Source organism: Lactuca serriola, chromosome 9 (assembly GCF_051521515.1).
Source record: "Lactuca serriola cultivar US96UC23 chromosome 9, Lser_US96UC23_V15, whole genome shotgun sequence".
NCBI classification, from domain to species: Eukaryota; Viridiplantae; Streptophyta; class Magnoliopsida; order Asterales; family Asteraceae; genus Lactuca; species Lactuca serriola.
In genome coordinates, this window is record NC_136416.1 from 204,855,545 (window position 1) to 204,868,189 (window position 12,645).

Here is a 12,645-nt window from a genome sequence, read left to right on the forward strand (position 1 = left end):
CGACTTCAAAACAATTTAACACATATGATAGTGTAACATAATTTGGGGTTATATTACTTCATGAAAACAATTACATTGTTATTCAAGGTTACCATACTTCATGTCTCTTACATCAGGCTACATCACATAATACTATCTATATGGGATGACTATTTTATATCTTAGACATCCTAGATTGGAAGCTTCCTTCTATTGGCTTCCTGAAGCTACTTCTGCTTCCTCCTTTATCTCCCTAAGAGTCATTTGAGATGCTGGTGCAACTTTTTTCTTCTTTGGGTAGTCCTACACCACATGCCCTTCTTCTTTAGATTAAAAACATACCCTTTCAATGTGTCTACATTCATCAACATAATGACCAATTATTCCACACTTGTAGCTGCTTACATATTCTTTGCATTATCCAAAGTGCTTCTTTTTGCATCCTTTACACCATTTTTCCTCATTGTTTTCCTTAGGATTCTTGTTGTTAGGGCTAGGCTTTGTTAATTTACTCTTTTTGTGGGATTGTGAGGATCCTTCATTAATCCTCTTCTCTCTGACTTTAGCTTCTGTGGTGGTACTTCCTTTGATCATATCTTCAAGAGATTTGGCAACTCAGACGGCTACTTCCAGTGTAGTTGCTAATTTCACCATTGGACCGAAAGCCGTTGGCAGTCTATTAACAAATCTTTCTACCTTGGATTCAGTAGGAACCAATTGAGAAACTAACTTCATTTTCTCAGTAAAGACTACAACGTAGTCACTGACGCTCATGTCTCCTTTCTTAAGATTCTGGAATTCATTGCTAATTTTCGAAAGGTCTCTTTCTGATCAGTATTCCCTTTTTAATTGTATAAGGAAATCTTCCCATGACATCTTCCTTGCTTCTCCCTTCAGCATAGTGACGACCAATCATTTCCGCCAACTAATCATATCAAACTATAGTTGCCTGGCTGCAAAGACTGCCTTTTGTCTGTCACTACAGTCACGACTCTCAAATGTCATCTCCATTTCATAAATCCATTCCATAAATTCCATTGGCATTTGCTTTTCAGAAAGGCTTGGTGGTTGGGATGCTGTGAAGTCTTCATACTTGCATCCATCCCAATCAACCTCTTCTTCGGTGTTGTTCCTCCTACTCCTTTATGTTTCAGTCTGTCTAACTACTCTACTACAGTTTCCTTCTTCTGATTGTTCCTTATTCAACTTAAGTTGCACAACTGGTGCAGTAAGTTTATTGTAACAGTACAAATTTCAAACATTTGTTTTTTCATTTTTAAATTCTCAAAACATAGTTCATAGCATCAACCCATGCCAAAATGTAATTATCAAATACAAGTTATCATGAAACAAAGTCAAATATCCAAGAATCCACATAAACTCTGAACATCAACCTGGTGTGTACAATCATGTCGGTGCCTTCCCGCGATCCTGTGAAGTACCTAAAACACATTTATCAACACTGTAAGCACAAAGCTTTATGAGTTCCCCAAAATACCATGTACACAAGTAATTAGCCTATCGTGACTAAATCTCAATAAGGACCCTCTGGTCATGTGTCTCAGTGAAGACCCTCCGGTCTCCTGTCTCAGTATGGACCCTCCGGTCATAGCTCAATAAATACATAGAATGACATAACAACATAAGTCACAAAGACAAAATACATAGTCGCACATAAACAGATAAGACCCTCCGGTTAGTAATACAAATAAGACCCTTCGGTCACACAAAAGTTACCACACAAGTAAGTATAGTGAGAAGACTCACCTCTTGCTGGAAAGCAATCAATCTCGCACCCGAAGTACCGGTCTACACTCCGCCTAGATATATCACATTCACCTCTAATTAATAAATAATACTAACAACCCCAAAATGCTAGGCCGAGTCTTTCTACAAAATCTCAAGAGGGTGAAAATACCATTTCCCCCCCCCCCCCCCCTGGCCAAAAGTCCACAACATGGCCAAAAGCTCAAAAGTCGACGATGGTCAACACCCAGCGAGTACGCTGGGCATACAACCCTCTACGTTGGGCGTACAACCAACCATGCATGCATCGGGGGATCTCAAACGCTACGCTGCACATAGCTAGGAGTACGCACGATGTACGTCTCAGGTTTCCACTCCTCACTTCACTTGGTCTTAATCCGTTAAGAAAATGCTACAACTACAAATCTAAGCTAAATAAGGCATATTACTCCATAAAGTCGTGGATTTTAAGCCTTAGCAAGGCTGAACAAGTACCAAACTCACAAACTATAACATTCTCAACACAAGAGTCCACATAACTCATGCATGGAGAGGTTTAGACGGTCAAGTTCCCATTTTTATGAATCTAGACAACCAAATACACTTAAAAGACAATAGATATGCTCTAGAGTTCACCAAACTCACAAAGCTCCAAATTTGGGACATAAAACCCTAAAAATGGACCCAAAACATGAACTAACACAACAATGAGAAAGTTTTGAATTTAATACCTCTGGAAGATGCACCACCAAGAGTAGAACTCAGATCCAAGAGCTAGAAGCACAAGCTAAACTTCCTTCGAGGCTCCTTCTTCACCAAAAGCTTCACAAGAACACTTCAGGGAGCCACAACACTCACATAAGCTAGGAATATGAAATTAGGGTTTGCAGGTAGTTGGAGGCTGGAAATGAGGCCATCATGTTCCTTAAATAGGGGCACAAGAGGGAAGTAGGGTTTTACTTTGAGCCTAGTACGCTCAGTATACCCTTAGGTACTCCCAACGTACTAGGTGGCCTCCGCGATCATGCAAAGTGCATGGGTATGCTGCGCATCCACATACATACGCCCCACATACTCAATTGCCACCTTTTCTCAATAAGGACAAGTCTTGACAAATACATAAAAGATTAAGGTCAACAAATTATACCTCTTTTTAGGATGTTACATTTATCTATATTCTTCCAAAGTAGTTGCCTTGTCTCCTCTATTTATTGGTCTAGCATGGCTTGCATCATTGCCCGAACTCCTGTCATTGTGATAGGTTCGGGTGCGGGTGCAACCACCGGTGCATGACCAATCACATGCTTAGGCTTAGTTTTTGACTTCCGTTGACATTTCCTAATCTGCTACGAGTCCCTACCGTGACGTTCTGTACACCAGAACAGTCGTTCAGGGTACTGAAATCGCAAGTATATTATGATAGAGAAAGATTTTAGTTATATTTAGACGCATAATCCTCATTATCACTCTGAAAAGTGATATATTAGTTCTAATACCGTAATTAAAGCTTCCATATGCCCAACAGTTGGTTGGAAGTATCCTCGTCTAATGCAATATCAGGAAGGAAGACTGCAAAAGATAGACAAATGTTAGGTTAGAAAGCGATACAGACGGATGGATCCCGCTATTGCTCTTTGATGCCTAAGTTAGATGTCGATTAGGAGTAACGTAAAATTTCTTGTGGTGAGAATTTTTTTTTCCTTACCGATGTGCGTCGAGGTTCTTATATACAGGTGGGTTGGTCCAAGTCTTGCTTCTTTAACCTGGTGGCTCATTTTTCAATAGGTTGCAAATTTGCAATGGTAGTACCTTTCAATATAATAGTATTACGTTTTCCATGTTTCCTAGGATGTTGCATAAGGATATGTATGATTGATTTTGTTGCCATAATATATTGCTTCCTGGTTTGCTTTTGATAAGGCTTGCCAGCCTAGTAAGCCATGGGCTTAGCATGTTTGAGTCCGACTATTTTTAATGATGTCGTATTGTCTTTGTGTATGTGCTAACTCACATACACCATTAGTGCGTGTGACTATTTTTTTTCTCTTTATCTCTCTTTATTTCTTTCTAGCCTTAATATTATTTTAAAATTAAAATGTTAATAGTGTTTTGTGCAATGGAGTGGAGGGTATTTTCTAATGTAAGTGGTGCTGATGTGGTGTTGATGTGACTGAAGTTTTTGTGTTATGGATACACCCCATAGCCTTTGGATAACGTATGGTGCTCAATCTGCTATAGGCTACTGTGTGTATCTTTAAAACCATAACACACACACACACAAAAAAAAATCTCACCTCATGCAACATCAGCACCACATACCATAGAAAATACTCACCACTACCCCACCCCAAAACACTTTTAATTTTATAGTACAAAATAATATGAGAGAGAGAGAGAGAGAGCGAGACAGAGATAAAGAAATAGATATGTTAAGCAATGTTATCAGCATAACGAGCCTCTACATGTGTTAAACAATGTTATGATCTACCCCACATCAGCATGATACAGGGGGTGGTCATATGTTATAGCATGTGCCACATAGGCATAACACGCCTTAGAGTATGCTCATACCCCATGGCCTTAGATACATCAAACATTCATCAATAGTTTCTTTTGTCTCATGATACATGAGTAAATGAATGTTGAACCATAATACCAAGAGGTGTTCACTTCTTTAAACTAAATTCTGGAATAATGTTGCTCTAGGGATAGTAAGGTTTACCATCAGCACTTTAATGTAGCTAGTGGGGAACATCTAGTGAGGATCGATACTAGTTTTGTTATGCATTGGTCTTTATATAGTTTATATACTTTCAGTTTGATCATACATCCATGTTAGCGGATGAGAGTAAGTTTAAGTGACATGGTATGAAGCAACATTAGTGAAATAAAATTAATTTATACTTTCGGGTACATTATATTTGCATATAACTAGGAACCATGTTATAGTACCATGCATTGTTATGCTCTTTCCAACTTTTGTTCAACCTAATTTTTTAAAGTGTGTTGATTGGTTAGATAATTTTTATTGTTTTAGGTGTGATAAACCTCATTAACTTTTTGTGAATTTGTTTCTCTATCTTTTGATCAATTCAATAGCTATATTGAGGACTAGAGTAATTTTTTTAGAGTAGGATTTATTGTCTTTTTTCCTATAAATTTTGTTTTCAATGTAGGAACTATTTAGTATTTGAGGATTTATTGATGTTTAAATACAAATTTGTATATTGTCTTTGATATTTATGTTTTTTGTTATTCATTGATTATAGTGTTGGTTATTAGATTACATCAGTAAAATTAAAATTATCATTTAACTGAATTTCAATTCTTTCTGTGAGATCATTTTATTTGTAGATAATTAGTATATTAGCCATGTAACATATTTTGTTTGGTAATTTTACTTTTGTACTATTATGTTATGTGATGAAGCATAGAGATAATTTTTTTATAATTGAGAAAAGTTAAAGAACCAATTTGTAAATATTGGCGGAAGTTTGTTAAATGCGATTTTGGTTGTAACAAAATTTCCCGCCCGTTTATACTTCAATCAGCATCATCATCATATAAACTATCAAATCGTCACAACGAAGTTGCAGAATCTTTTTTCTTTCTCTCCATAACTTCTCTGTTTCCATTTTGTATCGCCTACCATTCTCAGCTCTCTCAAAGCAAGAAAAATGGATGAAGATTTTGTAAGGGACTCACGAAAGGGGAAGGCAAAGCTTGAAGAAGAAGAAGAAGATCCAGATCCAAATCCAAATCAAAATCCAGACTCTCTACTGACTTTACCTATACCGAAAAGCTTTAGCAATTTTGGGGAAGATGTCGTTTATCTGAAAATTGTTGGTAAGAAGTTTACAATTGATAGTGAAAGTATATTATAGCTCATGTTCTTGTTTTGTATTTTACTTCTGAGTGAAAGAACTGACTGTCACCTGTTCGTTTTGTGTTTGAATTAAGTTCGATTGATAAAATTAGGTTTTCTAGTGACGATTTCTTGAGAATTTCATCCATTTTTTTTTCTTCTAATCTGATTCATGTGGTCGATCTTGTTATTTTGACATCAAAATCGATAATACATTTGAAATCCTACTTTCGTGCTTCTTTAATCGATATACAGTATAGTTCTTCTTAATTTAGTGTTATTTGTATGGAATTTTCCCAATTATATACAATTGCTGTATGCGTGGAGTTTTGGAATCGTTTAACATCGTTCAAGGTTAATACATCAATGAAATTTGCCGATTAAATCACGTTCTCTGTTATCAGGTCCACAAAGAAACTATGAAGAAGTTACAATCGATACTCCAGAAGAAGTGAAGAAGATACAGTTTAGGTTTCGTAACAAAGAAGTAAACAATCAATCATCCTTCGTTTTCCTTTTCTACATAAACCAATCTTTCTCTCTTCATTACACGAATCATTCCAGTTCTCTTTTATTTCGATTCTTAGTTTAACAGGATTCTTGGGATAGATGATGAGAGGATAATCAACATTCAAAGTGTCTCAGGAGCCACAATTGGGATTCTATCTGATACTGCAGCCAAGATTCATCGCCACTTATATCTAGAACTACTGGGTACTGCTGACGAAATCAAAATTGCTGAACTCCTCATTACAGATGTAATCACAGAGGTAAACAACAATTCAAGACTTTCAAGTTTCATCATCTGAAATCTTTATAGATTTTTACTAAAACCAACATTTTTAGGGTTATGAAAAGCCATTTGTCCCAAGAGCTTTAATGCCAACACATATCTGTCATCATGCAACACCTATTCTTTTTATCCAAGTTATACCTTTCTTGGGCTTCAGTGACAGCAATCTTTTGAAAATGGAATCAAAATCCAATACTTGGATAGAGGTAATGTTCATACATAATCTTGGTCAAACCATGGTCAACTGTTTTCATGGGTTACTAATTATTAACATAAATATATATATATATATATATATATATATATATATATATATATATATATATATATATATATCAAGGTGGATACATATCCTCCTGATGAAGAGAGAATCATGGAGAGAATGGTCAACATATATGGTCAAGGGCTGGATGTTACTAAAGCGATCATGATGATTGACAGTTGGGTTTCTGAGGTGAGTTTATGTTTTATTTATTTGGTGATTCGATAATTGAAGAAAGATTTTTTTATTGATTGTTTTTCTTTTGGTTTTTATTAGTTTGAAGCAAAATTTAGAGTGAAAAGTGAAGTTGTTATTGAAGAAGTTGAATCTGATGAAGAATCTGAGAAGATGGAGGAAGATGAAAAACATAAAGATTGTGAAGAAGATGATTATGGAATGAAAGAAGGTGATGATGAAGTGGGAAATTAAGCAAAAGGTTAATGAGAATAGAAAAAGAAGATGAAAGAATTTTGTTTTAGTGGTTAAAAAGAATTGGAAATTGTTGTTGTAAATGTAAAACATGCATGGAAAGTTTTACAGGAAGAATAATGGGTTTTTGTGTAGGAGTAAAAATTGAATTTGTTTCATTAGAAAGAAGAAAAAAAAAGTGTTACATGTATAGTCTTGTTGTGTAAAAAAAAAAGAATTAGAAAATGAAATCAAAAACTGAAATCTGTTGATGGAAAAATAGGCAAAAGAAATCAAAATAGAAATTCAAAACTAATTTAGTGGATTTTATTGTAGTTCTTTTTGGTAATATATTATTCGAAAATGAGTAAAATAGGCTAGTATATATTTTACTGGCATTTGCCCTAAATTAATATTGTTATGGTAAATTTGTTTGAAGCATTCATTGTAATTTATAAGAATGGATGATTATTTATGCAAGATTGAAGATTTTCATTTTTGGGACCTTGTACATAAGATTAATTGTTACAACATATTAATAAGAACAGTTGAAGGTGTTATTTAGGCTTATTGCATATGTCGGGGGCATGGTGGTGATATGGTAGCCTCACCTACATGCTACACCAAGACAAGACACAAACAAAAATATTCATGTGTGGTGAATGTACCTTGGTTTGGTTTTATAATTTTAATATATGTTTAACACTTTGAATTTTTTTGGATAAACGAATATGCATATACACATATTATACATAATATGTGCATTCGATCAAATGAAAATGACTACGAGTATGTTTGAATCTACTAACATTTGTATCTGTTGACTACACATACAAATTTCAAGTTTTGAGAAATATGATTAGAGCATCCACAGTATAATGTAAGATGCATGGAATTGTTAAGTGAGGTGGAATACATAGTTCAGGTAAAAAAGATTTTAGTTTTAATGCCCATTGAACTCTTAAATAAGAAAATGATTAAAAGAAATAAATATGTATTTTTAAAAATATGAATGAATTTTGAAGGTAATGAACCTTATGTATGGAACTGTATCTAGGAGATGAGTTTCAAGATAATGATAGTTATTTAGGAATCACATAAATCCCAATAGCAATAATGGTAACACATTAGATTTGCAAATCCCATGATCTTTGGGTGGAATCATGTTCCCATTCTTGGTATTTTGCTCTTGGTAGCTCTCGCCATATCTCCTCCACCATGTAACTATAAAGGAAATAATATTTTCCATTATATTTAGTAGATAATTGTTTCCTTGTATTTATCTTTTCTTATTCTTAGCCTAGCAAACTCCAACTGTAATTGGGATCTATTTATATCCCCTTCCTTCGATGAATGAAAGTAACACGACATAAGTTGTTTTCTTATTGTTCTTTTTTTTTTTCTTGATGGTACTAGGATATGGTATCCTGTTAAACAATGACGGGCAACCTCCCACCAGGTGGCTTTATTGCCAACACCAACCCATCATCGGATCCTAATTCGCCCTTTTACATCCATCCCACTGATTACCCACGACAGGTACATGTGAACAAAAACCTTGGTGACAACAATTATGTCGACCGGTTGTAACATCCATAAAATTCATGAAAAAATTTAACTTTTTAAAACCAATCCACAATCATCATTGTTTACAATTTAGCTATCAAAACATGTTTAATATCAGAGTTTTCCCAAAATCACAAATCAAAACACGAGGAGGTGCACAATCACGCCTTCGCCTTCTCACGATCATCTGAGGCACTGAAACATAACTCAAAACCATAAGCCTAAAACTTAGTGAGTTTCCCCCAAAATAGCAACACACAAGCAATTCACACATTTACAACAACAACATATTATGGGTCCAACCAACCATTGGGTTGGAACACCCCAGGCCCTCAACCATCAGGTTGGAATGCCAACATACTATGAGTCCAATCAACCATCGGGTTGGAATACCCTTGGGCCCTCAAACATCGGGTTGGAATGCCAACATACTATAGGTCCAATACTCCTTGGGATGGAATACCCTCGAGCCCATTCAACAATCGGGTTGGTACACCCCGACCTATTGGCTTATACACAAAGCAGTGAAGCCTCAGTCACCGACCAAAAATATGTACATATAACAGATAAACATATAAATGTCTACAGCTAGTCAAACAAATCTACAGATCACTGGGCGTAGCATCATCATATATATCAGGATATTGATCTAATAGATCACTGCAGTGCAATAGCATGCATAATAGGATGTCAATCTAATGGGTCGGCATTGGTACCTTCGACCCGCAAGTACGGTGAGGAAAAATCACCTCACAAACTGAACATAACTGATGAGGCCCGACTCTAAATCTCAGCTCTCTAAACGATACTTATCTCCACCAAATGACTAATTCCATTAAGATCCCATAATACCCAAAAGGCCTTCATGGTCAAACTTGGTCAAAGTCAATTGGTCAAACTCTAAAAGTCAACCGAGTCAACTAAACTGAGTCAACTCAACAAGGCTGACCCATGCGAGTATGCGGGGTATTCTCCGAAACTACGCTTAGCGTATGCAAAGCCTCACAGAAGACCAGCATCAGGGTGGTTGACTGAGTACGCAGGGCGTACTCCCACTTACGCGGGGCGTAACCTCGCAAACCCCAAAACTTCATTAAGTGCTTAATGAGTTAATCACTCAAGCCCATACTTCAGATCTACGGTCCTAATGCTCCCTAGAGTCAAAACGTATCCAACATTGTGACTTTACAAGTCCACAAAGTGCTTACAACAAGGTCTTAATTCATTAAGACCATCTACAAGATGCATGGAACATTTCAAGCAATTGGGGCCTCATTTTTATGGCTTATGACCCCTTCTAGGGTGTGGAAGGACAGCCCAAAACGACAATAAGCAACCATGCACAAAATCTCACACCCCCGAACCATCAGAACGGATGGCGGAAACGTCCGGGGGCGGGTGACGTCATGCGTAGTATCACAACAATCGTATCATAGCAATTGAAGTAAACACAACCATTACATTGTAATCTGAATATTTACACCTGTTTGAAAACATAGTTTGTACATATCAGTATATAACAAAAGTAAACGACACCACTCTATGGTGCTCCATCTTCTCCAAAAGCTGGCAAGGGTACCTACCTATTGTTGTCCTGAGGCTACAAGCAGTTTTGAAAACATATCAACATAAAGCTGGTGAGTTCATAAGCATGTTTTTGTATTGAAAACTAGTCATTGAATTTGTAAAAATGATTTCTTTTCATTATAAGTAAAATATCGTTTCTATCGAAATCTTGGTCAATCACTAGTAAGTATGTTCCGTTTGAAAACCATGGCTATCACCAGTAGGTAAGGTACGTTTCGTTTGAAAACCCTGACTACTGCCAGTAAGTAAGGTAGTTTTATTACTTAAAATAAAACTAAAGGTTGTGTCCCTGGAATACCCTCAAATAAAAAGATAGGTAGTTTGATTAGTTAAAATAAAACTATTGAAGAAAGAAAACACGTAACAAAGGTTAGTTTATACTTATTGCGAGTCGTATAACCATGCTAATATGACTGGTGACCTCCTTGACGTTTCTTCAGGCGTCGTACAAATACAAAATTTGTCACCCCAGGCGTGCCCGCCTAACTGTAGCTAACAGTTCTGGTGTGGGATTGTCGGTCCCGAATAGATCTATTCACAAATTTCATGCTCTCCCTCTAGGGGACTCTGGTTATACTAACGGGGAGAATTTATTGGTACCCCGAAGGGCATAACGAAGATAGGTCTCACAATCCTGTATTAACTAGTTTACGTGTAGTTCGGTTGTTCTCGAGTTCGAAATCGTTAGTAAACAGTGTAGAGTATAAATAATTATACACAAAATAATTATTTAGTAAGATACTCTTGTTATTCGTATGGATAAACTAAATCTGTCATAGTTTATATGTCTGACTTGGTACGTAGATTGAATCTGTAAAATCGATAATGAATTCCCCAAACTATACCTATTATAGTTTGACTGGTAAGTTATTTTCATGTATTGTTCCGCAAAAACTATGCAATTATGTTTAGAAAACGTCCCTTATGCTCCGCAAATTACAAAAGGGATAAAGTATCTAGATGTTTGGTAAAACCGTTGTAATTACATCAGTTCTTAAGTTGTGAAAAACTTTATGTTTAGCTTGTATTCCCCCTAGAAACGTTTTAAAAACTATAAAAGCGTAGGGGTATGAACTCACCGTTGGTTGGATGCAAAGGATTGAACTGGACAATCCTTGAATTGGTGTACGTTGCACTTAACCGAATCCTAATATCAAATAAATACATATGTGTATCTAAATTAGCGACTTCGTTAGATAAAGTGTTAGATAAACACTTGTTTTTGGTTAAAGAATGTTACCGGGACTTGGTTGAATTGAGAAAACAGGCTTTTCCACATGAAAGAGCTGTTTATGGTCGTGAATGGAGTTTACGGTCGACAAACCGTGAATAAGGTTTATCGTCGACAGGCAGTTTATGGTCTATGAAGATTTGGTGAGTTTACGGTCGCAACGAGTTTACGGTCTATGAAGATTGGTGTGTTTATGTTCGCAACGGGTTTATGGTCTATGAAGAGTGACCGTAAACTAAAGAACAAGGGTGCTTATTTTCGACGAAAAAGTGTTCCAGAGGCTCCCAAACAGCCCCAAGTGACGATTTTCGGAGTTCTTGAGGGTGAAAGGAGGGCTTTATGGTGATTACGGTCAAGAGGTTTAGAGAGAGAAAGCGGGTGTTTTCGGTCAAGAAGGTTCAAATGAGGGTGGGGGTCCAGTATTTATAGACTGGGGGTTTGGTCGGTGGTGTGGTCCACCTGGCACTAACCGTAAACGGGTTTACGGTCTACACGAGTTTATGGTCGTAAACTCGTCCAGACCATGAACTCGGTGATTTTCGAGGAAGTTTCAAGTTTTTCGCGTGATTCCCGGTTTATTTTGAATCGTATAAAATACATATTATTTATTTAAAACGTAAAGTCCTTCCCAAACTAAGAAATTTGACGGAATTTAATAAAAATCCAAAATTTATTAACGAAAACTGGGTAAGGATAATAGAAAAAGTTTCGGGTTGTCACATCATCCCCCCGTTAGAGGGAATTTCGTCCCGAAATTTGAACATAGAATACAAATCATGGATTAGAAAAGAGATGCAGATACTTCTGTTTCATCTGATCTTTGCGTTCCCAAGTGAATTCAGGTCCCCGCTTGGCATTCCAGCGAACCTTCACTATCGGGATGTGACTTTGTTTCATTCGTTTGATCTCTTTATCCATGATTTCGACCGGTTCTTCCAAAAACGTTAGGTTCTCATTGATTTCAATCTCCTCGAGAGGGATCACAAGGGTCTTGTCGGATAAACACTTTTTATGGTTCGAGATGTGGAAGACGGAATGAATGTTGCTAAGTTCTTGAGGTAAACGAAGTTTGTAGGCTACAGGACCAATCCTAGCAAGGATCTCGAAAGGTCCTATGTATCTTGGATTTAGCTTTCCATGCTTTCCAAAGCATATCATGCCTTTCCAGGGTGAGACCTTCAATAGGACACGATATCCAATATGGAATT

At 36.6% G+C, this 12,645-nt stretch overlaps 1 protein-coding gene across 1 annotated transcript; it reads left to right on the top strand.

Moving 5' to 3' along the window:
* The first annotated feature begins 5,267 nt into the window (after nt 1-5,267).
* LOC145074414 (uncharacterized) lies at nt 5,268-7,246 on the top strand. Its single transcript, XM_079020794.1, has 6 exons — nt 5,268-5,571; nt 5,995-6,077; nt 6,178-6,360; nt 6,437-6,589; nt 6,724-6,837; nt 6,922-7,246. The coding sequence occupies exons 1-6, from the start codon at nt 5,403-5,405 to the stop codon at nt 7,072-7,074; spliced, it is 855 nt and encodes a 284-aa protein (XP_078876920.1). The 5' UTR covers nt 5,268-5,402; the 3' UTR covers nt 7,075-7,246.
* The last annotated feature ends 5,399 nt before the right edge of the window (nt 7,247-12,645 follow it).